The following is a 26,469-nucleotide window of genomic DNA, read 5'->3' on the forward strand; positions in this document are numbered from 1 at the left end:
GACAAAGGGAATAAAAGAATGAGTTTACAGGAAAAGAAGTGCTTTCTGTCCATGTCAGTTGTTTAATTGCCTGGAACTGGAGCAGTAGTGGCTGCAAATCTTGTATAAATCTTGTATAAATTTGGATAAATCTGAACTCAGCAGACAAACTGATATTTTACAGTAAAATAAACTGTTTTACTGTTTATTTTTAATAAATTATAAGCTAATAGTAACTCCTTGATTTTATTCAAGTTGGTAATTGCTAACCAGCTGAATAATACTGTGGAGAATTCTTGACTAATTTTGCGACTCAAGAATAAATGACTGCCTGGTATATTTTTACTTAGGCTTTTCACCCTCAGGGCCTTTTATCACAAGGCCAACTCTAGGAAACATGGTGAAACAGAGGAGTTTTGCTCTCCGTGTATCTGTCCTGTGGTTATAGATGCCGCCAAGGAATTCTTACCTGGCATTGTGACATTTAACAGCATATTTGGTAACTTTGCTTCCATAGTTTGTTCTACACCTATGGAGGGAATGCAGGAGGTCATGAAGTGAACTTACATGGCGAATAGTGTGTATGTGTGCATGCGGTACCTGCATGCCACTTCCTCTGCAGAGAATCCATAGGTTCTGCTAGGTTTCTACAAGTTGAAGAACTGGGGCCAGCATTGTGGTGTAGCGGGTAAAGCTACTGCCTGTGATGCTAGCGTCCTGTAAGGGTAATGGCTCAAGCCTCAGATGCTCCACTTCTGAACCAGCTCCTGATTGATAGCTTGGGAAAGCAGTAGAAGATGGCCCACAAGCTTGGGGGCCTGCACCTAGGCGAGAAACCCAGAGGAAGCCTATGGCTTCTGGCTCCAAGTGGCCCACCCCCAGCCATTGTGGCCACTTGGGGAATGAGCTAGTGCATGAAAGATCTTCCTGTCTCTGTTTAGAAACCTAAAAATAAAAGCTACATCAGTATTGCTTATCAGTTCTTTCTTTGGCTCAAGAAAAGTTTGTCAAGAGAGGGAGAAAGCGGAAGAGAGAGAGCGCTCCCACATGGCAGTTTGCTCCCCAAATGTCTGCTTCCCAGCTGGGAACTCAATCCAGGTCTCCAAGGGCAGGGACCCAACTACCTGAGTTGTCACCACTGCTTTCCAGAGTCTGCTTTAGCAGGAAACTAGAGTACAGAGTGTGCAATCAAACCCAAGAACATCTTAATAAGTAGCTTACCTGCTAAGTCAAATTCCACTCCTTTCTTTGACACTGTAATTTAATTGTTGGTTTGGGAACAAAGCCTTCACCTTTATAATGATTCTGATAGTGAGAATTCATGAGCTAATCAGTGTCTGGAGGGCTACAGACTTGATGTCACGCCAACAGGTGGCCTCAGATTCCACCAATACAGCTGATTACTGCTTCTGCCACCAGCTGTTCGAGATGACAATAGGATTAACTTCATCTTCTCATGGTCTGTGTATTCAGTGACTATATTATAATTATGCATAGAGCTTGGAACATTTTGTCACAGGTGATTGGAATTGAATCTTAGCGATCCCAAATTGTTTTTTTTTTAAGATTTAATTTTTTTATTACAAAGTCAGATATACAGAGAGGAGGAGAGACAGAGAGGAAGATCTTCCGTCCGATGATTAACTCCCCAAGCGAGCCGCAACGGCCGGTGCGCGCCGATCCGATGCCGGGAACCAGGAACCTCTTCCAGGTCTCCCACGTGGGTGCAGGGTCCCAAAGCTTTGGGCCATCCTCGACTGCTTTCCCAGGCCACAAGCAGGGAGCTGGATTGGAAGTGGAGCTGCCGGGATTAGAACCGGCGCCCATATGGGATCCCGGGGCGTTCAAGGCAAGGACTTCAGCCACTAGGCCACGCCGCCGGACCCAATCCCAAATTGTTAGCACATCTCCCTCTTTCTGAATTTCTGCCAAATTCAATTTTAAAGTTCTCTTGTCATTTATTACAGTTGTCTTGAAATCTGTTCCTAGTTTGTCCTTATCACTGAATGTTTCAGTCCTTCTCCCTTATTTTTTAATGGTTTTTCTTACTGTATTTTTTCTAATTCCATGCTGCAGTCACTTGAGGCCTTCCATGTTACAGCAACTCCTGCGACGTCTCGTTTTTGATGTGCCACAACTCAATGAATATTGCAAAATGCCTCTCAAGGTAAACATCACTATTATCACAGAAACAGAGCCTGTTTTGCAGGAAATCAGTTGTGTTATGAGGTGCTTGCAATTTGAGAAGAAAATTTTTTCATGGTATTTGCTGCTGTATGTTGATAGCTAAGAAGACACATCACATAAAACCAAACCCCTTCTCTAGATTAACTAGCTACTCCAATTTCCCTTGAATAGTTTCTACTTACTGCTTATTACTCGGAAAAGATTGGCAAAAGGACTTAGATCTTGAGCGTTCCCCTAACCTAATCATGTTTCCAGAACATTTTTAGTCTCAAAGTTTTGAAGGCTCTGTGCTTTTTCACTCAACTACACTAAACTGTGTCTTCTATACTCCCTATCATTTCATGCTGTGTATCTTTGTAATGGATCATTTCCTTGGATTTTCTACTTCTTTTTCCCTCCTTTTCTTTATTAATGAAAAGACACAAAACCTACTCCTTGTTGCCTAATTCCTGATGCTTCTGATAAGTTATAAATATTTTATCACTCGTGGGAGCATCTGGGCCCAAGTGGTGCCAGAATCAACCACCCACCAAAAAGGGCCATGTTTTCATCTTTTATGCCAAGACTCTTACTATATTAGTGCTTCTCAAAGTGTCAGCAGTAACCAGCCACACTAGAAAAGTTTCCCAAGTGATTTTTATCTGTGAGAAGAGAAGTGGAGACAGCCAGTGCCAGTTGCTGGCTCACTCACCAAATACCTGCATGGGTGGGGCTGGGCAGGGAGTTCATTCAGGAACACGGAACTCAGTCCCAATTCCTAAAGCTGTTTCTGCTGCCTCTGGGGGTCTGAATAGGAAGCCGGTTTTAGGACTAGAGCCAGGAAAGGAACCCGAGTGCCTATACAAGGCACAGGTGTCAGCCACTACAATAAAATGCCCACTCCCTGCCTAGGGATTTGAACTTCTCCTATTCAGAACTAGGTCAAGCCAGGATTTCCAAAATGTTATTAGGATAGCCAGAATTCCCAGAAACATGGGTTTTATCGTCTCTGTGCCAGGCATAAAGCAGTCAGTGGGATTGATTGCAGAGGTTCCATGGTGTGTTTTCATCTCCAAAGGTACTTTAGCTAACAGCCACTGTTTTCACAGCTCAGTGTGGCATCGTTTTGGCTGTAAGCCCCTGCTGTCAACAGGAGGTGGCTCCTAAAAAGAGATCATTGATGCCACTCAATAAGCTCCCTTTGACATTTCATAGCAGTGGGGGATGCAGCTTTATCAATGCTCTTCTGCCCTCTTCTGGCCAAATGTGAAACTGCCTGAACAGCACCAGGTTATCAGAGGGCTCAGACGAGGGGGGAGCCCTGCAGGAGTCATTAGCATAGAGAACAACCTTCATACTCAAAACTTGCTACCCTGGGTCCCCTTTGTAGGATTGTCCAGAATCATAAACTAGTGGCTCAAGAGCAATTCCTCCCAACCCTGACTTCTGAAACAACTCCAGAGGGTAGCATTTCCTCATCAGAAGTAAGGACACTTAGTTGTTCATTTCCCAGTAACTGCTGTGGGCACAGCGCTGGGAACACAAGAATTAGTTATGCAAACTCCATATAGGCTGGAGCTTCCCAGGCATGGCGGATGATGGTTCCCTGTGGTATGTGAGAGACCTCTGCACACACACCCCAAACTGCTTCTAGTGTTGATTTCAGGCTGGTGATTTCTTCCTACTGTCCTCTTCTTCCCTGCATGTTTCTGATGCCCTTTGGGTTTCCTTTGCCTCCTCCTATTGGTGCAATCCTGTTTGGAACCTCCCAGCTTCTGACGAACCACTTTGAGCAGTGCTGGAAGTACTACTGTCTGCCTTCCGGCTGGGGCAGCTACGGCCTTGCCGTGGAGGAAGAACTGCACCTAACGGAGAAGCTCTTCTGGGGGATCTTTGACTCGCTTTCCCACAGGGTAAGGTGACAGGTGTACCCAGTGACCCATACACAGATAAGGACAAGCATCTCTTTAGCTAATGGGCCAAGTGCCTCACCCTCATGTCCTGCTGATTCTTACCCAACCCTCTGCAATAAGAGCTATCATCCTCATTTCACACTGAGGTAGACTCTCAGGACAGGTGTCCAGCTTGCCAGAGTTGCACAGCTGCGTGAGAACACTCCCCAAAGTCAACTGGAAAACGATTCCCTGATTCCAGGCTTGATGACTAAGCTTACCTTCATTCTCTTCCACCTGACCTAACATGACTGTCAGCCTTGACCAGGCTCAAGCCAAGAGGAAAAAAGCACCTGGCATGCACTTGGAGGTTGGAGCACATTCTGGGAAGGTTCTTCATCCACACCCACTTGGGGAGGAGGCCGAGTGAGGTTTTTAAAGGATTTATTTTACTTCTTTAGGGCAGAGTAACAGAGAGAAAGAGTACAGGAAGATGATCTCTCTGCTGATTCACTTCCCAAATGGCCATGATGGTCAGGACTGGGCCAGGCCAAACTAGGAGCCCTGAACTCCATCACATTTCCCATATGGATAGCAGAGACCCAGACTGATCCATATTCCACTGCCTTCCCAGCACATTAACAGGGAAATAGACTAGAAACAGAGCACCAGGGACTCAAACTAGCACTTCAACATGGGATGCCAGCATCACAGCTAGTGGCTTAAGCTGCTGCACTGCAACACCAGCCCCCAAGTGAGATCTTAGAGCCTGAGAAATCAAATTTATAGAACAGTTGATTAAAATAGAGCTCCGACTCTCAGACTTTGTCACACTTTCCCTTAACCCTATTTATTTATATCTCTGAGGTCACCAGATATGCAGATCGGAATTGAGTTGGTTTAAGTTTTTCAGAGAAGTCTGGAGCAGGTGTCTAACTTCTTTACCCACATTTGATCATTCCCTTTACCCCCGATTCCCCTGGCCTGGTATGAGCAGATAAAAATCTGTCCCTAACTCTGTAATTGAACAGATACTCATTCCTGACCTGATTCAAGAGGGAGAATGCAATCTCGAAATGTATGCAGTCTGTTGATGATATCAGCGTATGACCCTCCTGACTTGGGAGTTTGCTAAGTCCTCTCCAGTCAGAAGTTGGATCGGTTTCTATAACCGTTCCTGGCAGACAAGTTTTCTGGCCTGATAAGAGCCACCTGAGCCCTTCAGTGGTCTTAAAATTAACTATTTGGGAGATGTTATGATTTAGATCTTGGCTCAAAACTTTCGTGCCTAAAGGACATGGTGTCTTGAGGGCTTTACCATTTTTTCTTCCAACAAGAGAGAATTAAAGGGCTTACGCATCCTCCATTTTTGGTTAAACTGCACAGTTTCACATATTTGGTTTTTATTTTCAGCTGATAGTGGTGGCTGGTAGCCATGGTTCTGGTTTCTCTACTAACATGGTCTTTGTCTTTCCTCACAGAAATATGATCCGGATCTCTTCCGAATGTCCCTCTCTTGTCTCAGTGCCATAGCCGGGGCCTTGCCACCTGATTATTTAGATACCAGGATCACAGCCACGTTGGAAAAACAGGTCTCGGTGGATGCTGATGGCAACTTTGACCCCAAACCTATCAACACTGTAAAGTGAGTCCAGAATCCTCTTTAGGCGGGTCTTCTGTTCTGTCCCTTCGGAAGGGTGCAAGAATACTACTCTGCCATGCCAATACTGTTCATCTTTTTCCTTGATGCCACAAGTCCTATCACAAGCCATCACAGATCAACAAACATAGGGTTTCTCCTTGCATGTCTGATTATAGGAGGATTTTGCAAAAAGTTCTTGTGTATTCTGAAAACCTATGTGTGAATTTAAGAAAAAGAATTTACACTAAAATAAGCACATGTCTCAGTTCCATTTTCCTTTTTTCAAGTCTCCCATTGTATCATAATATACCCTGCACCTTTATTTTGGAGAGTAGAGTTGATTTTCATAATTGTAAGACAAATATGCTTCCTTAGGTAGCAACTATTTGTGGAACCACCCTGACAAATGATGCAACTAATTTATTAATGAGTTTTTTAAACAAAATCTTCGCTGTTTGTGAATTAGACCATTTCTAATAACGTCATACATGAAAACAACTCCATAAATAACACTCAGTTGAACTCTAGCAAGTTCTCAAATTTTATGGCAAAATAGGATAAGATCCTTGTGAAAGAGACTGGACCTGCTCTTTACCATGTTAAGGAATGCTGGACTTTGGATACAATATAACTTTTAAATTTCTCTCTCTGATTCTCTAATATTCCTCAGTGATGTTGAATAGGCCGTGCAGGTGTGATTAACTTATCCTTTGGGGAAACAATATTGGTCCATTTTGCTTTGTAGTGATTTGACACCAGTTGTGAAGATGTGCTGTGCTGTCCGCTTTATCCCCAGGTGTGTTTTAAATGAAAATTTCCAAAACTGCTCCAGAATGAGCAGAAAAAACAAGGCTGGTCTCATGTGAGCCTTGTGTTCTCAAATGAGAGCCTGAGCCATTTGTTGCATTCTCAGCTTTGATAATATAAAATTCATCTTTGGATAATTTAGTACTTGCTCCATCAGATGGAGCCTTGATCTGAAAGAATGATGGGAAGAAGAATTGAACCTGCCTGAAGTTAAAAATAAGGGGCATGATGAAACACCAAGCTGGCACCAAAGAGGAGGTTGCTGTTGTCTGTGCAGAATTTTGCCCAACACTAATGTGTCAAAGGAAGAAAAAATGATGTATGCTTCTATGAACATGAGTTAACAGTCTACTATGGAAATGTGTTAATGATGTTGAGTTCTGATTTCTTTAAATGTACTTCTGACATCAGTGTGTTTCTTTGGGAATCATAAGAAATGAGGTCTAATGTTGGATAACTTAAGGAGAAAACATTTTATTGCCAGAATTAACAAAACTTTATGTGAGGCTGATTAACCTCAGCAAGGAAAGGCACCGTGGAAGGCCTGTCCCCAAGGCAAGTGGGCAAATGGGAAGTTTTCCCTGTCCTCTTGGGATGAATCACCTCATGAAGTTCGCTACCCTTGTCTTGCCCAATTCAAGATTCAGATCCCACAGAGAATGAGTGTGATTTTCCTAGTTGTCGACTTATCCTTGGTGACAGTTCCCAGTGCAGTTGCTGCTACCAACATAGCGAAGGATAAACTACAGGGAAAACAGAAACGGCAGGTTCCTATTGTACTTCCAAAATTCCATTGTGTAACCATAGTCACTAAACCTAAAAAGGTAGGCAATCACTATTTTCTAGCATACGATCCTCTAGCTACCATTGCTGCCATTGCTACCTCAAAGGTATAGGTTGGCAGGCCAGTTACTTTGGAAGACAATCTCACTGTCTAACCTGGACAGGCCTGGCCCAAGAGCCAGCATGGTTCTTCCAGGACCAAGAAACATTTCATTAGCTGGAGAGTGTCCATTTGCAGAGATGCCCTGTGATTAGACATGTCTGTGACCTCACCCTGCAGTGCCATTTCTGCTCAGTGGTGTCACAATCATGGCTGGTGTAGCTTCAGCACTGGGGAGAACCAGTTGATGAAATCCAAATTTTAACAAGTTGCCTGTTAATTCCAGCCGTCTTCTACCATGCCTGGTTAAAGTACTTAGAAAATCATAATTTTTTTTCTCATTTCAGTTTTTCCTTGCCAGAAAAATTGGAATACATTGTCACCAAGTATGCTGAGCATTCACATGATAAATGGGCCTGTGACAAGGTAGGGATTATCATCCAAGTGACAATTGTCAGGGAGAAGAAACAGTCCAAGAACATTGAAGGGCTGAATCCTGGAAATCTGCCTGCTTTGTCTAAGTGACAGCTCATGGTGCCAAAAGCATTAGTTATTTCTCAGCAGCCATTTCCCAGAGTTGGTATAGGTCAGACACATGGGCTGTGGCAGCTGCTAATGCTGTTTCTGTATTTCTCAAGAAAAGGATTAATTTGGAAGTTTAACTTCTTCTTTTTTTAACATTGTATTTCCTGGAGTTTTTAGCGTGTACTTGTATGAGTTTTATATAAATGCCTACTGGGGATGAGGAAGGTTTTGTTTGATTTTTTTCTTTGTATAGAGTATTGAAAACAGAGAAAAGACATTGGAAACCTTACCCTTTCTAGGAAGTTGAATTTTATTCTAGGGAAAACATAAGCATCGTCCTGTGGTAGACAGCAATAGAACTTCCAGATACTCCCTTGTTAATAAGCCTGCCCATCTGGTGTTTAAAATTCCTCACCACATGAGGTCAAGCTGCCTTAATAAGTTTAATTGCTATGTCAGCTTTAATGCTGGCAGGCATCATAGAAAGACGGTGCCAAAGACATCCAGGATTTCTGTGGGCAGCCAGTAAAGGACTAGGGACATAGCTCAGCTGCAGTGCAGCTTCCAGCTTGGAATGATGGATGTGGCTCCATCACCAAGCCACAGACAGCCACAGCCTTGAAGAATGCAATGTCTTCAATAGGGAAAGTCTTGGACTACCATATGAATCTGGGCTCAGCTCATGTTTTTTTATGAATCCTCCTTTGGGACTGATAATAATATCACCCACTGTAACTGTGGAATGGGCTCTTATAGCTCTACAGCGAAAATCAAAAACCTGTTTCTGCTAGTGAACATTTGAAGCTCTGTAGGCCATACAGTCTTAACCAGAATTGCTCATCTCTGCCAATGCAGCACAAAACTAGCTGTAGACGAACAGAAGATACCTGTGCTCCAAGAAAATTTTATTTACAAAATACAGCAAGAAAGGTAGATTTGGTCCAAGGCTACTGGTTAGTGAACTTTACCCTAGAGCATCTATGTTTTCTAAGAATATTTTCCATTTGGCTAACCCATGAAGTAGGAGGAAGACATAGTTCCCAGTCCATAACTAAACCATGCAGATTTTACACGCTGAGCCTCCCTCGAACTTACCTACTCTCTCTATCCCCACACTGTGAGTTTAGTTCAAGCTGCCATCATCTTTTATCAAAACAATTATTTTTATCAAAATATTGAATGTATTTTATCAAAATAAAAACAGCTTTCCTTGTTGGTTTCACCCTATGTGTTTTTCTCCATTCTGTTCTTCATACTGCAAGCCAGTGATGATTTCAGAATGCAAAACAAGTCATTCACCTTTGCTGCTGCTTCTTGTTAAATTCCTTTAACAACTTCAAGCTTTTCTTAACATAAAAATCAAAATCCTTAGCAGGACCTGATAGGTGCTGGTTAATCTAACCTCTACTACCATCTGTAGCCTCATCTGTCCCTTCATCTTCTGCCCTCTAGCCACAGGCCCATCTCTTACTGACACTGCACGTGTATGAACACGTCCTCCATTTGTGCCAGCAGCCCTTCAGCAGTCAGACATGTGACGCACCATTCAGCAACTCATCTGCTAAACATCCATTCATGCATGAGCTCCAGTGTGGCACTGCCCCCAGATTTCTCAGATATACGTCTTTTATCACCTCATTCTTAAGGGTAGGGAGTCATTCAGAATAGTCGACTACCAAGTTCAGGCATGTTGAGAGGTACCTGTGTAGCATCCAATCTTGGATAGATTTGGGAATTAGGAAAACAGGCGAGGCTGGAAATGTTGCTATTTGTCACTTATCAGTGATAAAATGTTTATTCTGAGGTTGACAGGCAAGAATGCAAACCAGACATCCCATCCCCACTCCGTATACAGCAGGCAGAAGACCTTTCAGCCCTGCTTCCTGTTCCTCCAGTGAGTGTTCCACCCTGAGCCGAAAAGCATTGTTCTCAGGCCTCTTAAGTGGGCCTGAAACACAAGCACAACAGTGGAGGGGACAGCCACTGGAACAAGAGGAAATAAAAGAGCAGAGTTCAAGTTTGGGAGGCGGAGGGCCTGATGACCTTGAAGGATCAATTAGATGGGGTTTCCAAGCCCTGTCACCATCTGTCATTCTATTCATTCAGTGAAAATAGAAGCAGGGATCTTCTCAGAGAGCAGGACCCTTTGAGTGCCATGGATGTTTGAATTGAGAATATTTCTACAGAGTCAGAGTGGTTGGAAATATGGAATTTCCCTGGATGAAAATGTGAAGACCCACCCACTAATAAGGCCTTTCAAGACCTTGACAGAGAAGGTAAGAGGAGGACCTCTGGTAGCACACTCTGGGTAGCCATCCATCTCATTCCTCAGAGGAGTGTGGAGTGCATGTATGCTCCAGTCCTTAAGAATCTTTCTAGGACTCAGTGAGCTGCTCATGCACTTGCCAGTGGAGCAGTAGCCCCACACCCAGCGTCTGAGACCCTAGTCTTATGTTCTGGTTTTTGACTCTGAGAACCCTTTGGTGGAAGAAGCGCTGTGCTGTGCACATTTGCTAGTCCAAAATCCACTTATATTTTTCCCACACCTGAATTAGATTTAGGGCAGGGCAAGGGGCAGAAGCAGTGAATTGCTAGAGGAAAGTTTAGATGGAAATGACTTCTGATACAGGAAGGGACTCTCCAAGGAAATAGAACAGGTCTGCTCCTGGTAAATTAAGAAATGTGGTTCAAATCAATGCTAACTCCCCAATTTGCAAGAAGTTCTAGAACTTTTTGTATGGTTTAAGCTCAAAGGCACTGTGTGTGTTGATGCACACTGACCATTTAGGAACTTCAGTGTTGATAAAGAAAGCCTAAATTTAAACAACTGGGTTTCCCAACCTCAGAGTAGAGCTTTGTCCAATACATCTTGACAATATCCTGTCTTGAGTAATGAATAGAATGTGAAGAATCATGCTGGTATTCTTGCTTCCTCTTAATCCACAAAATGTGGATCTTATCTATAATGCCTGATATATTCCTTTCAAAGCCAAGAAACCATGGGATCTTAGACTTTAAAGCATCAAGAAGCCTAATTATATGAATCAAGTGAGACTCTACTGGGTCTAGTCTGACCTGGTAAGAAAGAGCCAGAGCTTTCTAGCATGCTCTTCATTTTGGGATCCAACAACCATGGGGAGACAGGCCGGTCAGAATGCATAGATGTGCTCTGCAAAGCTCTTCTAGCCCAGCTGTCTTCCAGGAGAAGGAAATTTATCGCTGGCCTGCCCGAGAGTCCCTGAAAACCATGCTGGCTGTGGGCTGGACAGTAGAGAGGACTAAAGAGGGTGAAGCATTGGTTCAACAGCGGGAAAATGAGAAGCTTCGAAGTGTGTCCCAGACCAGCCAGGTATGACAGCCACACCCCAAGGCCAAGGTAGGCCCATAGGACAGAGAATCTGGGGACTACCTCCCTGGGGTAATGTAAGTGAAAACTTCTAAGGTGAACCCTGGAGACCCGGGGGGACACATCTTTGACAACTAAAGCTGGGGATGCTGATGAAAAAAAAACAGTGGCAAACCCCATAAATCCTGCTCTGCTTTCCTAGGGTAATAGCTACAATCCTGTCCCCCTTGACCTGTCCAATGTTGTGCTCTCCAGAGAACTCCAGGTCAGTGTTGATGCCTTCCCTATAGCTGAACCCCTTGAGTGCTGGATACTTTATTTATTTATTTATTTATTATTTTTAATTCATTAATTACATTGTATTATGTGACACAGTTTCATAGTACTTGGATTCTCCCCACCCCTCCCCAAACCCTCCCACCATGGTGGATTCCTCCACCTTGTTGCATAACCACAGTTCAAGTTCAGTTGAGATTCCCCCATTGCAAGCATAGTGCTGGATACTTTTTTCGAGGATGCTAAAAGGAGTGCTGTCTCAGGAAGAAGGACAGTCAGCAAATTGCTCCATCAAAACTCAAAGCCCAACACATTAAGAGAAAGCCCACAGCATTTGACCCCTGATTTGAGGTGTTTGCTTGGTCCAGGTGAGTCCACCAAACTGTAAAGACAGCATACATATCCCGTAACAGGTTTGTTCAAGTTCCCTGTAACAGCACAGATTAGCAACTGTTGCTGAACAAAGGGACACAGAAACATGGAGGTAAAACTCAACACCCTAAGCTGCTTCCTTCTCTGCTCCTTACTTACACATAGTGATAGCTGTGAAAATCTATCAACCCAAGCGCTGCACCTTCTAGAAAGTCTCTTCCCAAAATGCATCCTTCATAATGGGTTGATGTTCCATGAACCATATCGACACGAATTCTAATAGGCAAATTTTATGTACCATAATTTTCTCAAAGATGTGGCTATTTAGAGTTTGTTTGGCTAAAGGCTTTAAGGAATTCGAGACTTTGACCAACACTGACTGCTCCCTGTCTCAGGTCAAAAGTTTGATACTGAACTCTTAGAATGAGTAAAAAGCTGCTAGCCTGTGGTTCCTACTGGAAATGTGTTTCTGATAAATGCATCAAACTGCCAGGATAATAAGTTACAAGGGAAGGATGGAATTAGAAATCATTGTCTGTGTGCATGGAAAGATATAAAACTAATGAGGTGCATAAGCACAGACTAATTAATGAAGGGAGGCTCTCAGCAGTGATGCTGTTAGCATTCTATGGTGTTCTGTCCCTGGAACTACCCAAAATAGCCTGTCAGATAGTGAGCCATTCTCCTTGTCTGTTTCCTCTTTGACTTGTGTTTCCTTGCCATGATTTAGGGAATGGTGGAAGTTGTGGCTGAGAACTATCACAATATCTGGGCCAAGAAGAAGAAGCTGGAGCTAGAGAGCAAAGGTAAGCCTGGTTCACAGCATCCCCCAAGGAAGATGAACTAAGGGAGGTGGGTATGTTCACAGGAGGATGAGCTGGGGGCAGGTGTGTTCTCCCAGAGACACAAAGGAAGAGACAAACATGTCATCTCTTACCTCACTGACTCTAGGTGGTGGCACTCATCCTCTCTTGGTACCGTATGATACCCTGACTGCCAAGGAAAAATTCAGAGACCGAGAAAAGGCACAGGACCTGTTCAAATTCCTTCAAGTGAATGGTGTTATAGTTTCTAGGTAAGTCATGAACCAAATGATTGTCAGTGGCGCGGCATGTGGGTGAGGTCTCTTCCTTTCCATGCACTAAGTTAACTGCCTGCTAAAGCTCATTGGGAGAAGGATAGCACCTGCGACTTTGAAAATGAGTTAAAAGCATTGTGTCTGTACTCATTAATAAATTGGAGCTAGGGTGCAAGGCCTTTCCTTTTTGTACATCACTCTAGCCATTGGAGTTGTAAGCCACATCCCTAGTACTTCATTAAAGCCTCAGATTTGGGGCTGAGAATTTGAAGTACATGTAAAATAATTTAAGGACAATATTCTAATTTTTTTTAAGTTTCCTCTGTTTGAGAGTTGTCTCACGCATACCTCACTTAAAGATTGTACATTTGGAAGCCCACAGTTGTTGGTCTTCACTAAATCTGCAGCCTAATTTCATAAATCATCAGTTCTCTGCATAGTTTATTATTTAATATATTTGATTAAATTACATGATGGCAGTGGCAAATATGCCTGATATAAAAGTCTTTGAACAAAGAGAATTGATTTTAATGAAATGCAACTCCATTAGGGAGATTAAATACGTGTGCTTTCCTAGGACATTTTATCTCAAGAGTACGTAAGCCAAAATTGTGTAGAGGAATGTCTTTGGGGGATGATTTGGGTCTGAAGTAGTAAAGGAACAGTCTATTTTCTTATGGGCTCACTGAGCCCTTGTAGAATGAGAAACAAGGTCGTATTTTCTGTTTTGATGGAACCATTCTTCCTTCAAGAAAATGTTTGCTGAGCAAGCTCTTCTTTCATCTTTTTAGTTTCCTACAGCAGTCTTGCCATTGAATGTCAAAAAATAAAAATACAATTCTATATAAATATAACTATTGTATCTCATATGAAAAAATAACAAGAGTTATTTGCTGTATTGTTGAACCAGAAAGGTCAGCCAGCAGGAGACAGCCTCCAGGGAAACATACAAGAAAGACTCCCCTCATCATTTTAATCCTGTCCTTCACACCAAGATGAATGTGCAGTGTGATTTGATGATAATTAACTTGATCCCGTATGTGAAAAACTCTCTTTTACTCTTAACTAAAAATCAGGGAGGGTTGTAAAGGAGAAAAATCAGTGAATTCTACAATCGTATCCTGAGTATCTATTTACCGTGTACCAGGAACGGTGATAAGTACATGGGTGTAGAGGGGATCACACACAATCCCTGTCACCCAGAGCTCCTGGGTCCTCCTACCACCTCCTCAGATCTGTTGTATCTTCAGTTTTCCCATGGCGACCCACTCTCCAACTGTTCAAGCCTAGACTCCTCTTACTCTCCCAACCACATCTAATCCTTCAGGACTTGCTAATGCTTTTACCTTTAAAATATACCCAGAATCTGACCATTTCTCACCACTATGTTAAGATAACCTCCTTTCTGGGATCCCTGCTTATAACCTTATGGTCAACTTTAAACATACCAACCAGAATGATTCTGTTGGAGTATACGTCATTTCTCTAACCAAAGTTCCAATAATTACTCATCTCACAGCAAGAATAAAATTTTAAGGATAGACTGCACTGCCTTCCTTACATCCCTCTGGATGCTTGCTCTCTTAGTCCACCCAAATTGTCTTCTCTACCATATTCCTTCTATTTGGTATACAAGATCCTATCCAGAACACATTCATTCTCTGCTCCTTATGCCTGAAAAGCTCCTTCCCCATATGTCCACACAGCTCATCTTCTTTTCTTTTCTTTTTTTTAATTTATTTATTATTTTTAATTCATTAATTACATTGTATTATGTAACACAGTTTCCAGCTCATCTTCAAGCCTTTACTTCAGTGTCAGTTTCCTGATGTGACCAACCTTGACCACTCTGTTTAACACCAAAATCCGCAAAACCCTTTCTCCTCTACTCCCAGGCCCTTTCAACTTGCTTTAATTGGTTTCTTTCCATAAAACGTACTGCTCGAACACCATGACCTTTGTATTCTACTTATAAAACATGTACATCATATAACTTAACTCTCCTAAGAGGAGAGATTTCTGTTTTCTTCTCTGATTTCTCCCCATCTCAGTAGTTGTAGAATGAATGTTAGAGATTTTTCTGAGACATCTTTTCAGACATTGTAACCACATGGTACAGGTTCACAAAGTCAGATTCTGCATGCCAAGGGACAGCATTCAAATAATGAGTTGTGTTGCTAAGCCAGAAAAACCATGAGTGTTTGGAGATTCAAGTCAACCTGGTTAGGATGGATGATGACCCAAAGTCACATGGCTGTCTCTGTTACTTCCTTGGGTGTGCCCATCTCAAACCTAGAGGCATAAAGGACATGGAGCTGGATGCCTTCTCCATGGAAAAGAGGTTCGCCTATAAGTTCTTGAAGAAGATCCTGAAATACGTCGATTCTGCTCAAGAGTTTATTGCCCATTTGGGTAAGTATTGCTGTGAAGTACCACAAAGGAATGGCCTTTTCCTACCATTCATGATTCATGTACACCTGCGATTTTGAGGAGGAAACAATAGCTGACATGCTTTCCCTCCATTTAAAGAAGTCCTTGGCTTCCTTGCTGGATTTTCTTGAATGTTTTGTCATTTCTCCCTGTAACAGCCTGTTCTAAGCTCCTCATTGTTTTTGAGCTGTTACTGTGGACTTATGACTCAAACTCCCTGAAGTTGCTTTCTTGTGGGTAGAGAAGAGGGTAAAGGCCTTAGAAAATTGACACAATCACTAACCATGATGATTATAAAGCACTTTGTAAAATATAAGATATTTTATGAAATCGCATAAGGCTTTTAGGAGTCTTTAGCAAAGCCGCTATGTTTCTAAAATGCTGCGATTCTTCTGTTCTTTTTTTAACCAACCAGCGTTGTGTTGCTTGTGTCTTTGTAGAAGCCATTGTCAGTAGTGGGAAAACAGAAAAGTCTCCCCATGACCAAGAGATCAAATTTTTTGCCAAAGTAAGTGATTCTCTGTACTTAATCCAATTATCTTCTCCTTAAGAACTCTACTATTTAAAGTATAGGTTAGGCTGGTTCAGCAAACATTTCTAAAAATCCGATGGTTTCCATGAGACACATGCCTATTTCCCTGTTCTGGAACAGTCTTGAGGTAGATGGTTGTCCAGGGAGATATATAGCCCTCTTAGCCACACACCATGACCCAGGGACCCAAGTTTTCTCTCCCTTGGGATTCTGACAACTCCAGACAGGGGGCTCAAACTGGTGTATTCATAACACATCTGTGGGAGATAAGAAAGGGAAAGTGGAGGACAAGCTAATTCAGTTTTGAAGTTCTAATCACATGTGCACAACTTAGTCATTTTAGCTTCTTTTAGCTGCACAGGATGCTAATCAACCCATTCTCTAAGTGGCTGGCCCTCCACCCAACTGAAATGCGAGGGGATCCAGTGAGTAGTCTCATCTATACAACCATCCTAAGGATACTAAAAACACAGAAGACATTAAGTCATCTTGCTCTGAGAAGCAGAAACAGAATGCTGGCAGTGTTAAACAATCACACACACACACACACACACCCACACCCCTGAGTGCAGGAGTCCCAGTGGGCCTCCTCTACAATGCTGACTCAGGGCAGTACACACAGTGCTTTGGCTGTTTGTCAGTGTCCCTCTCCTTTCATGTATTACCAAGGTCTCTTATTTGAGGCATATAAAGAGAAAATGTTGCAGCACAGGGACCCAACCATAGGGTTTCCTGGAACACAAGACCAGCATTCAGAGACTTGTTACTCAGAAATGAACACTTTAAAAAGAACTACAAGAAGAACTTCAATTGGTTTCCTGGAAGTTGATATACCTTGGGTTTTCCAGGTTCTCCTCCCACTGGTTGACCAATACTTCACCAATCACCGCCTCTACTTCCTGTCATCCCCTCTGAAGCCGCTCAGTAGCAGTGGGTATGCCTCCCATAAAGAGAAAGAAATGGTGGCCAGGTGAGTCTGCCCAATAAACAAAGTCATGATACTGAAGGGAGTCACATAAAATACCAGGATTCCGCGGACTAAATGGTGAGTCTTTTGTAGGAATGAAGCAAGGCCTGAGTGCTGGTGTCTCAAAGATTTTGGTTATCATTCTTACTTTGAAAGAAATTATATTCCTACCTATCTCTAATACTTCAGCAATTAAGAGAAATCACTGTTTGGAAAGGTTTAAAAATGCACTTCGGCTTCTGTCCCACAACAACATTCAGAAGAAAGTGAAGGTCATTCTAAAACTTGGGAGAAATGAATGTACAACATTGGAAACAGGTAGACTCTGTTTTCAGTCTCATCCTAAAGTTTTTAGAAGACAAAAGAGCAGATCTTACAAGTTATGGTATGAAAAGTCGTATTTGAAATCTGTAACAGGTGTAATTCCATGTAAGTTCCTAATAAGAAAAAAAAAATTCCGCCAAAACGCCACATTCTCCCTGTCCATCCCCCTGCCCATAACGTGTGGATACCTTAATGGAACAGTGGAGTTGCTTCATGGTCAGCCTAAGAGATGGACTCACCCTGTCTTGGGTTCTGTCTCTGATTTTTGAAAGCCTAGGAATAGAATAGACTTCTAAATAGTCAAGAGTTAAAAATGCTAAAGAAAATGTTCTATCCACTCTTTCCTCAGCACCCACTGGCAGGAACCAGTGGACTTTATAAGAGCTCAGCCATTAAATATCATCATCTTTTGGAGGATCTTCAACTGTAAGGCTAAGCTTATATTTATGAGAAGCTTATCATGGCTAGAGTCTAGGCTCACTTTCTCACACTAAAAAGTTACTATTCATTTGTATAAGCATCATTATAAAGTATCACAGTGTTTAAAATTCTACCAGCTGCCTGTGTATTACTGTCTCCAATATGCATATGAAATAACTGAAACTCAACCAGTTTTTCTCCAATGCCCAGAGTGACCCAGGTGGTAAGTCAAAGCAGAACCCAGTCATCTCTATCCATAGGTTGTGCCGTTTGCACCAAATAGTTACTTAATCTCATTTAAGGCAGATGAAATCCTGTGTGATCAAAATGAAATACCTTCCGTACAAGGTTCCAACCCAAAATGTAAGCATTTTCAGGGAACACCAGTGTATTTGGTAAGAAGTGAGGAACATGAGGATGAAGCAGAATATTCAGAAGGTCCAACAGAGGGCAGGTGTGTCTGACTTCTACATCTATTTTTCTTAGACTATCAATTCATGGAAATGTAACATTTGTTCAGCCAGGCACTGTCTGTCACAGCTGGAGTACGACATAGAGCTGATAGACCTTGCAAATAGCTTTCAAACACACTGCTGTGCTTGCCACCCTCCATAGTAGCAGTCGTGTTTGCCCAGGATGTGTTCACCTTTGCCAGACTCATCTTTCTTGTGATCTTTGCTGCACCTCTTCTGCAAATGATGCCATTCATTCACCTGCAGGTTGTAGACTCTGTGGGATGCCTTTATCACCTCAGAACCCTAAAATGGAGGGGAAGCACCTGGGGACTCTGCCTTTATAACTTAGGACTAAGAGCAATGTTTCCACTTAAATCATGGACTCCATAGGGGATCAGCTGTTGAAAATTTCAGGTTCTGGGCTCAACTTGCAAAAGAAAGCACTCCTGTCTGGGACAAGAGCCATGTTAGCATTAGGATCAAGCAACCCAACCATCTGCTTTAGTGAGAGAAGCATGATTTGTTGTTTATGCAGAGCATGTGTCCACTTGGAAGCTCACAGCTGAAATAGGTGTTTGTCCACCCCTAATTCTGAAAGCTAACAGTCACGTGATTCCTTTTTGTTGACAGATGAGAAGGCTGGGGTGAAAATCAGTTCAGGGACCTTGCCGAGACACCCAGCCTCTCATGGGCACAGCACAGATACACATTCCTCAGGGTGGTTTGTTCGCTCTTCCAGATCTCGGCTTCACCTCAAAGACGAATCTCTGGAAATAACAAGCACTGTGCAAAGGGAACAAAAGCAGCCATCCACATTGCATTTCACACTTTCTGGCTGCAATTTTCTGCTAACATATTAGGAAATATGTTAACTCTTAAGCTGTGGGCCTGGGGGTTCTAAACAATTTCCATGCAAGATCTAATGACAAACCATGGGGACTTTGGCTGTGATATTTCTAGTGGACAACAACGTAGAAGGAGCCAGCCAGGGTATTAAGGGGAAAGAAAAAAATCTAAAAATTAGTAAGTTATCATCCCCACCAACCTTCAGGATGTGTTTCTTCTCCTTTTTCATTGTTCTAAACAAGACACTGCCGTATGTGGGTCAAGGAGAAAGAACCATGGCTAGTTATGAGTGAGAGGTTGGGAGTGAGTTCAGCTCATTCTCACTATGGAGAGACCATGGCCTATACACAGGTGTTTGGTTTGGTTGGTTTTTTGTTGGGTTGTTTTTGTTTTTTCTGCTTTCCTTCTTTCTGTTCCAGTACTTTCCGAAGGAATTGGTAAGTTCTTGTCTAGCCATGCTCGGGTCAGATAATGTCATGGCTCTAGGAATTTCCTCCCTGAAGTACCAGCAGCACAGGTCTCATGATGACCATAGCACACCAGCTGGGGTCCATCTGCAGCTTGCTCAGAAGCATTGAGAGAGCTCCTTTATAACTCTACAAGACCCTCTGTGGAGAGGTCAAGCAATGAGGCATGGCTGAACCTTTAGAGGGTCTCATGGTAGAAAATGTGGGTGAAAAAAGGTCAAGGTGTCCCACGACCCAACTGGGACAGCAACCTGGTCAGGCCCATAGCTAATGAGATGACAGAGAAAAATATCTCTCCTAAAATGTTGTGTCCCACCCCATACCTGAACCATTAACATTTTTTCCAACCCCAACTTTTGAACAGCCTCACACTGGTTCTACAGCTGCAGTTGAAGGCTACACAATGGTGTGTAACCCATTGTAACATGTTTTCTTTCAATGTTTTCTTTTTTCCCAAACATTGAAAATGAACATTTCCACACATGGTTCCCCATAGCAACGGATAGTTTGCACTGAATCACTCTAAAATATTCTAAGTATTGCTAAAATATTGCTTTCAAGAAGCTGGAGCTGCCTGCAAGCTACTTTTGAGATTCCCCAGCAGGATAGTGTGACCCTCACATTTTCCTGAGTGCAGTCCAAAGGATTCTTTGAGAGGAACATAGCACAGCTTCCTGTGATGCCAACTTGTGCTGTGGGGAAATGAGGGAAAGTACTTCTTGAGCCTCTGTGACACTCTGAATTGTTAATTTTTTTTTCCTACTTCAGCCTATTCTGCAAACTTGCTGCTCTTGTCAGACACAGAATTTCCCTTTTCGGTAAGTGCTAAAGGCTGTACTTCTCCCTGTAATTATCCCCTGCTTGTATTTTGCCTTTATTTGTGGCTCCCACAGACAACCTGAGCCTTGGGGACTAAGGTGTCACCTAAATTTGCCACAGAAAATTGGTCTGAAGCATGATAAATGACCTCTCTACCCCTTTAACAGCTCTGATTTTCCACACCAATGAGTGTTTCAGACTCTGCCTCTGGCATCCATCTCTAAGCAGAGGCCGTGTCAGACTGGAGATAAATGCATTGTCCCCAAATACAGGCCTGGCACTGGGTGCGCTGGTTGTTAATTATGCCAAGCTGCAGTTGGTGCATACTGAGAAGGTTGCATTTGAAAGAAAGGTGGGATGGCTCAAGGAGTCACAGGTGGTATTTCCTATTCTAGGTAGCGATTCTACTACAATGGTGAGCTGTCTTCACATCTTAGCACAGACGCTGGACACAAGGTGAGTCTGCCCAGTTTTGTTTGGTTTGGGTTTTTTTTTCTGATCACTTCTCAAGACCCCCTCTTTGAGTCCTACATCTTGCTGATAGCTGTACTGAAGACAAGTCATTGCTGGAGTTGAACTAGAGGGGAAACAAGACAAGGAGAAAATTAGTACTCTGCTTCCAGTTCACCTGGTGTAGAGCCTGTGTCGTATCATTCTAGAAGTTATAGGTTCGACATTTGGTCAGTTCATTTTTCCAAAGATGAAGTATATCATGTGGGAAAGTAGCACTTCATATCTAATTCTGCACAACAAAAGGAGTTACAGGTAGGGTGTGTAGCCTCCCGGTTAAGATGCTGCATCCCCTTCAGAGCAACTGGGTTCGGTTCTGCCTCTGGCTTCCTGCTAATACACATCCTATGAGGCAGCAGTGGGTGGATTCCTGCTGCTCACACAGGAAACCTTGATGGGGTTCTCAGAGTCCAGCTTCAGCCCTGGTCAAGGCCTGGCCATTGCAGGTGTGTGGAGAATAAACCAGCAGATGAGAGCACTCTGTGTCTCTCAAATAAGATTTGCCCAATGGGGTGGAGACAGACCATAAACATTCTGGAAGAAATGGACAGTATCACTCTGAGGTCAAAATAACCAAGGAAGGAAAAATACGGTAAGATATGGTTCCCAGAAGATCAGAGACAAGGATGGCCATGGAGTCCAAGGGGCTGGGGGTCGGGGAGGAATATTGCTAATCAGGGAACCATACATTTGAATATTAGTACTTGCAAGTGCTTCTGGTATTGACTTAAAGGAGAGGTAGTGAAGCCAGTTGAGCAGATGGTGTCTTACACAGTAAGGAGGGTCTGTGAGACTTGGAGAATATGCCTCCCAGGGCAGGCACCTACCTGAGAGAGGACTGCCAAGATGAAAATCTCAGGGCAGGTCCAACTACACTAAAGGATTCCAGACCCTCTATGGGTAGCATTTCTGAGAGCAACTTGTGCTGTAGAGACACTAGGATAACTCGGAGTCTGTAGGATCAGGCTGGACCATCCCAGGTGACTGAAGTCCCTTGCAGTGGGGCTGAAGCATTTTCACTGTCAGAAACCTTGGAAGCTTTAGGAGGAAGTACAGTCTGCTGTTATTCTTTTAAAGCAGACAGTGGCTTAGTGGTCATTCCTGACAAATCTGCATCTAGAACATCAGGAAGATAGACCCAAGGACCTCATTCCCTAGTTGCTGTTGACTAGATAGTTGGGATGTTTCTTGGGAAGTTGGTAAAAATAAAAAGGCACCTGCTCTTGAAGCTGGTCTGTGACTTTCTTAAGGTTGAGCTGTGGAATCAGGGAAATTGTGGATTGCTTTTGTGTCTCACTCCACTTCTGTTTGATGCAGTAGTCTTAGAGGAAGGTCTCAGGTGCCCATAGCAATCTCCAGTTCTGCAGGCCACATTTCACTGGTTGGCAACCACAGTGTTCTGACTAAGCTGTTTTTTTTTTTCAAGCTATCGTAAAAATGTCAACAGTCCCTTTCTCTCCCTTCATCCAGTCTAGGATATCCCTGCAATCTGAATCTCTTGTCTCATCCTACATGAAGAGTTCATATTTCTAGCTTATGAAAGTTACTTCTCTGGAGTAAGCTAAAAGAAAAGCTAACCACCCATCCCTGTAATTGAGTTTTAACTGGCTACAGCCAGCTGCAATGTTCTACAGCAAGCAGGCAACCAGTAACAGCTTCATTCTGAATTGTTCTCTACATGTCCTGAAGAGCTGTGCAGTAATTCCCTCAAAATGAGCACAGTGTCTAGTTGCTAGCCACTTTGGGATTGTTTGGCCCAGCATTTTTTTTATCTGCAGATTAATTTCTCTCCCCATTTTCTCATGGCACAGTGCCATTGGATGACTACAAGGCCAAATGTCTGCCCACATTGCCCTGCCAGTTACAGGGAGAGGAGATGGGGGCAAGCTGGCCAAATGTTGGGATTATGCATCTAGTTTTGAACATTGTTTGCTTTCAGGACTGTCATGAAGTCCGGCTCAGAGCTGGTGAAGGCTGGGCTACGAGCATTCTTTGAAAATGCTGCGGAGGACTTAGAGAAGACTTCAGAAAACCTGAAGCTGGGCAAGTTTACCCATTCCAGAACGCAGATTAAAGGCGTATCTCAGAATATTAACTACACCACAGTGGCTCTGCTCCCCATCCTGACCTCCATCTTCGAGCACGTGGCTCAGCATCAGTTTGGGGTGGACCTGCTCTGTGAGTCACACTGCCGATTGGTATGGGTGTATGTGTACACAGCCACTCAGAGGAAGCTTTGGGTTATACACTGAGGTTAAGCTGAGGGCAGAGCACAGAGGTAATTACTTCATGCTTTTTCCCTCTTAGATTAAGGAAAAAATGAGGCAAAGGACTCTGAGTGAAATAAATCCCCTAGTTTGAATATGTAACATTTGATCCTTTCCTACTTTTATTGTGGACTGGAATTTCTACCTGCTAGGCAAATGCTCAGTTCTTATGCTTCTACTTAATTTAAAAACGTTATCTAAGTAGAACAGTGGGAGATAGAGGTTGGCTCCCAGGGCCTTTCAGTTTCTGCTTTTCCTGCTAAGAAGCCTTAATTTATTCATTGGACACCAGAAGCAAAGGAAAGATCCTCACATTTCCATTATCTGAGCTTCAGAAAAAGGCCAAAATCAGTTTCATTTTAGTCTTCATTCAACACCATGCTCAATCCCCCTTCACAGACATCTGACATCAAGCTCTGGTTTTGTGCTTCAAATTCTGGGGCATGATTTAAGTTAGCCAGTTGTCAGTAGCTAGCTTCATCCTCTTCCCTGAGCAACTGAAAATCAGTTATTTACACTGAGGGAGCATGCAAGTTCAGTATCCTGTGATGTGGGAATAGTGCAGTAAAATCCTAAATCAGTTTGGAAAGTATAGGTGACCCGGCCTTAGTGTGAGTTCCAAACAAAGCTAGAGTCACATAGCTTGCAGATGAAGTTCTACAAGTCTCTAAGCAGATCGTGCCCATGCCTTCAGGAACATGATGAAATCATTATACCATTCAATTGCCTGTTGGAAATACACCCAGCAGAGAATTTAGTACACAGATAAGGCATTTCACTCTGTCTAGCAAGAAAATGGAAGTGTGTTCTCCTAGGAAATGAGCAGAAGCCTATCAGGTTTCACATTTTCTACATTCTGCCTTCCAGAGAAATGAAAAATGGCACTGGATAAAATGTGACTATAACATCTCTTCCTATTGGAAAAAGAAATCCCCATTGTGGAAGGATCGATTGATCATTCCTTTCCCTGTAAAACACCAATTCAAATCATGAACCCCACAGTGAACTGGTGTGACTCACTGAAGAATGTTCTATCTGAAGAGTGTTCTCTCTCCCATGTTGAGCAACCATCAGGCTAGCAACTAGATGGGAAAAGGGTATGTTTGTTAATATAAAAAAAAAGAGAGAAGATGTTTTTGCTACGGCTTTTGCCAGTGCATATTTTTTCCTCTTCATGGCCCTTCTGTTTATGAGAAGTGGAGCTAGCATTGACATGCAATAATGCCTTCTCTTTTTTGTTTCAGTGGGTGATGTGCAGATTTCATGCTACCACATACTCTGCAGCCTGTACTCTCTTGGGACAGGAAAAAACATCTATGTTGAGAGGTAATCAATGAACAAAAGAATCAAGCAGGCTTCAAGATGCTACTTGGAATTTTCTTAAACACTTAATGTCTTTTCAATCCAGCAAAACCAGAATGCCACTGCAACATAAAGAAATGTAATGAGATCTGTGACTTTTCTGTTGCAATAGCTGGTGTGTGGCTGGTGGAGCGAGATAGCAAAGCTACAGCAGGTGCTAGTGACCGTAAAATGTAAAAATAAGTCCGTTTCTTCATAGTTGCAGCTTCCACACAGCCTCCCAGGCTCCTGCAGTTAACGCTCGCTGAGAAGCTCAAGGGACCTGAAGCCATTTCTTTGGTGTTTAATGAGTTTCTGTGTGCTACAACCCTGGACCTTTGGCGTTCTCAGCTGTCAGATCAGCAATAGTTTTGAACAAGTGCACACTTGCTAGCAGAAATGCTGTGCACTAATCTGTACTCCAAACAGGCTTATTTACAGAGGTACTTGGGTTCCAGATTTGCCTCTTTAATCTGCCCACAACAGTGCAGGCCTTTGGTAGCCCAGGCTTTTCAGCATCAAATGCCTTGTATTTGTTGTACTCTGTTTTAATCCGTGGAGAAGATTGGAAAGATAAACAGAAGTATTAACAACAACAACAAGAGTCTTACAAGAACTCTGAACTTCCTGTTTTTCTGCAAAGATTTTTCTTCTTTTTTTATCACTTCCAATACACACATCAGAAGGATTTTAATCCATCTTTAAAGGGCCTCCATCTAAATACCGCTTGGTAGCATTTTTTTCATGTGCTACCTTTATGAGCCTTTTGATAAACCAACCAACCAGAATCGCCAATGTAACACTAAAGCCTGTATCAATTAAAATTGCAACTTATCAATGACGTAAAAAATAAAGTTTAGCTCCCTTAAGAAATACCAAAATTTTAGACTTGCCCGTAGCTGAAGGACTATATTGTTGTTATAATACGGGGAAAATGGTGGGGAGAGGATAAGGAGGAAGGTAGGGGATTGCAGGGGGGAATACCTGTGCCTACAAAGCCATATTATGGAAAGCAATAACAAATACAAAAAACTAAAAAAAAGACAGACTTGAAATGATGTTCAAATATCCAAAAAGTGCTGGAGAAAAGTCTGTTTCTTTACAATCACATTTTCTCAAGTGATTTCTAGATTTAAAGAAATGATTTGAGAAGAGTAGTGATTAAATTAGTTTTGGTTTTGATTGCTTTTAGGCCCTCAAAATTGCCCAGCTTTCCTTACTGTTTTATATGAAATATGAATAAATGATTTTGTCACTTAGGAATAGAAAATATTGGGAGGGGAGACACTTTTTTTTTACTATATTTTATACCAAACCAACAGGAGAAGCAATGAGAACATTTTTATTAATGCAGAATTTTACTTGTGGAAAGTGAATTTAGTGCATTCCCCAGTGAACATTTGTAGATATTTCCTTAGTATCTTTTCTTATTCTAACGATTTGTATGCATGAATATGTATCTACCTGTGTGTGTGTGTGTGTTTGCACATTTTTTTCTCAAAGCTTATGCCTGTTCTCTTGGAAAAAATTCAAAGAAAGGTCAGCACTGAAATGTCAGACCATCAAAAGATTGCTCTTCCTATGACTTTTTATAGTGTATCCATGTGTTCGTTGCAGGGTTGCTGTGTATCCAGAGCCCTGAGTGTGTCACATTCAGTGCTGCCAGGAAAGCCCCAAGGTCAACATTTCCCCTTGTTTTTTTTTTCTCGCTTGCTTGAATTGAAAGGCAAAGAGATGGAACTCTCCCATCGGCTGGTTTGCTCTTCCCATTTCTGAGGTGGCAGGGCTGGACCAAACCCAAGACCAGGCGGCTGCCTCTACTTCTCTAGCAGCTAAATAACTAAGGAATTGGAGACTTAACATCCTAGAGTTGTGAGTTTTTGTTAATTTTATTTCACTATTATGAAAGAAGAAATGCTTAGTAAATAATAATTTTAAAAGGTTTTTTAAAAATACACAACTGTTATTTTTCTCCTTCATGGTAATCCTGAATTCAGTCCCTAATGCAGGCTGCTAGGATCAGTTTGTTGGAAACTATTCCAAATAATTTCTACATGCACATTTTCACATATGGGATCATAATATCCATATTGCTGTGCAACTGTGTCTTGTTAAACAAACAGAT

General features: G+C 42.5%; 1 protein-coding gene across 1 annotated transcript in view; it reads left to right on the forward strand.

The window, feature by feature from the left end:
• The window catches only part of RYR3 (ryanodine receptor 3), a 602,723-nt gene that overhangs the window by 501,841 nt on the left and 74,413 nt on the right, over window positions 1-26,469 (forward strand). The window contains exons 50-65 of the mRNA XM_058666116.1: window positions 2,056-2,146; window positions 3,918-4,058; window positions 5,519-5,682; window positions 7,717-7,795; window positions 10,081-10,170; window positions 11,097-11,243; window positions 11,443-11,505; window positions 12,619-12,694; window positions 12,840-12,963; window positions 15,263-15,378; window positions 15,837-15,904; window positions 16,777-16,898; window positions 20,176-20,225; window positions 20,622-20,682; window positions 22,676-22,914; window positions 24,248-24,329. Coding sequence (XP_058522099.1) covers window positions 2,056-2,146; window positions 3,918-4,058; window positions 5,519-5,682; window positions 7,717-7,795; window positions 10,081-10,170; window positions 11,097-11,243; window positions 11,443-11,505; window positions 12,619-12,694; window positions 12,840-12,963; window positions 15,263-15,378; window positions 15,837-15,904; window positions 16,777-16,898; window positions 20,176-20,225; window positions 20,622-20,682; window positions 22,676-22,914; window positions 24,248-24,329 — 1,713 coding nt within the window. The remainder of the gene's footprint in view (window positions 1-2,055; window positions 2,147-3,917; window positions 4,059-5,518; window positions 5,683-7,716; window positions 7,796-10,080; window positions 10,171-11,096; window positions 11,244-11,442; window positions 11,506-12,618; window positions 12,695-12,839; window positions 12,964-15,262; window positions 15,379-15,836; window positions 15,905-16,776; window positions 16,899-20,175; window positions 20,226-20,621; window positions 20,683-22,675; window positions 22,915-24,247; window positions 24,330-26,469) is intronic.

Source organism: Ochotona princeps, chromosome 6 (assembly GCF_030435755.1).
Source record: "Ochotona princeps isolate mOchPri1 chromosome 6, mOchPri1.hap1, whole genome shotgun sequence".
NCBI classification, from domain to species: Eukaryota; Metazoa; Chordata; class Mammalia; order Lagomorpha; family Ochotonidae; genus Ochotona; species Ochotona princeps.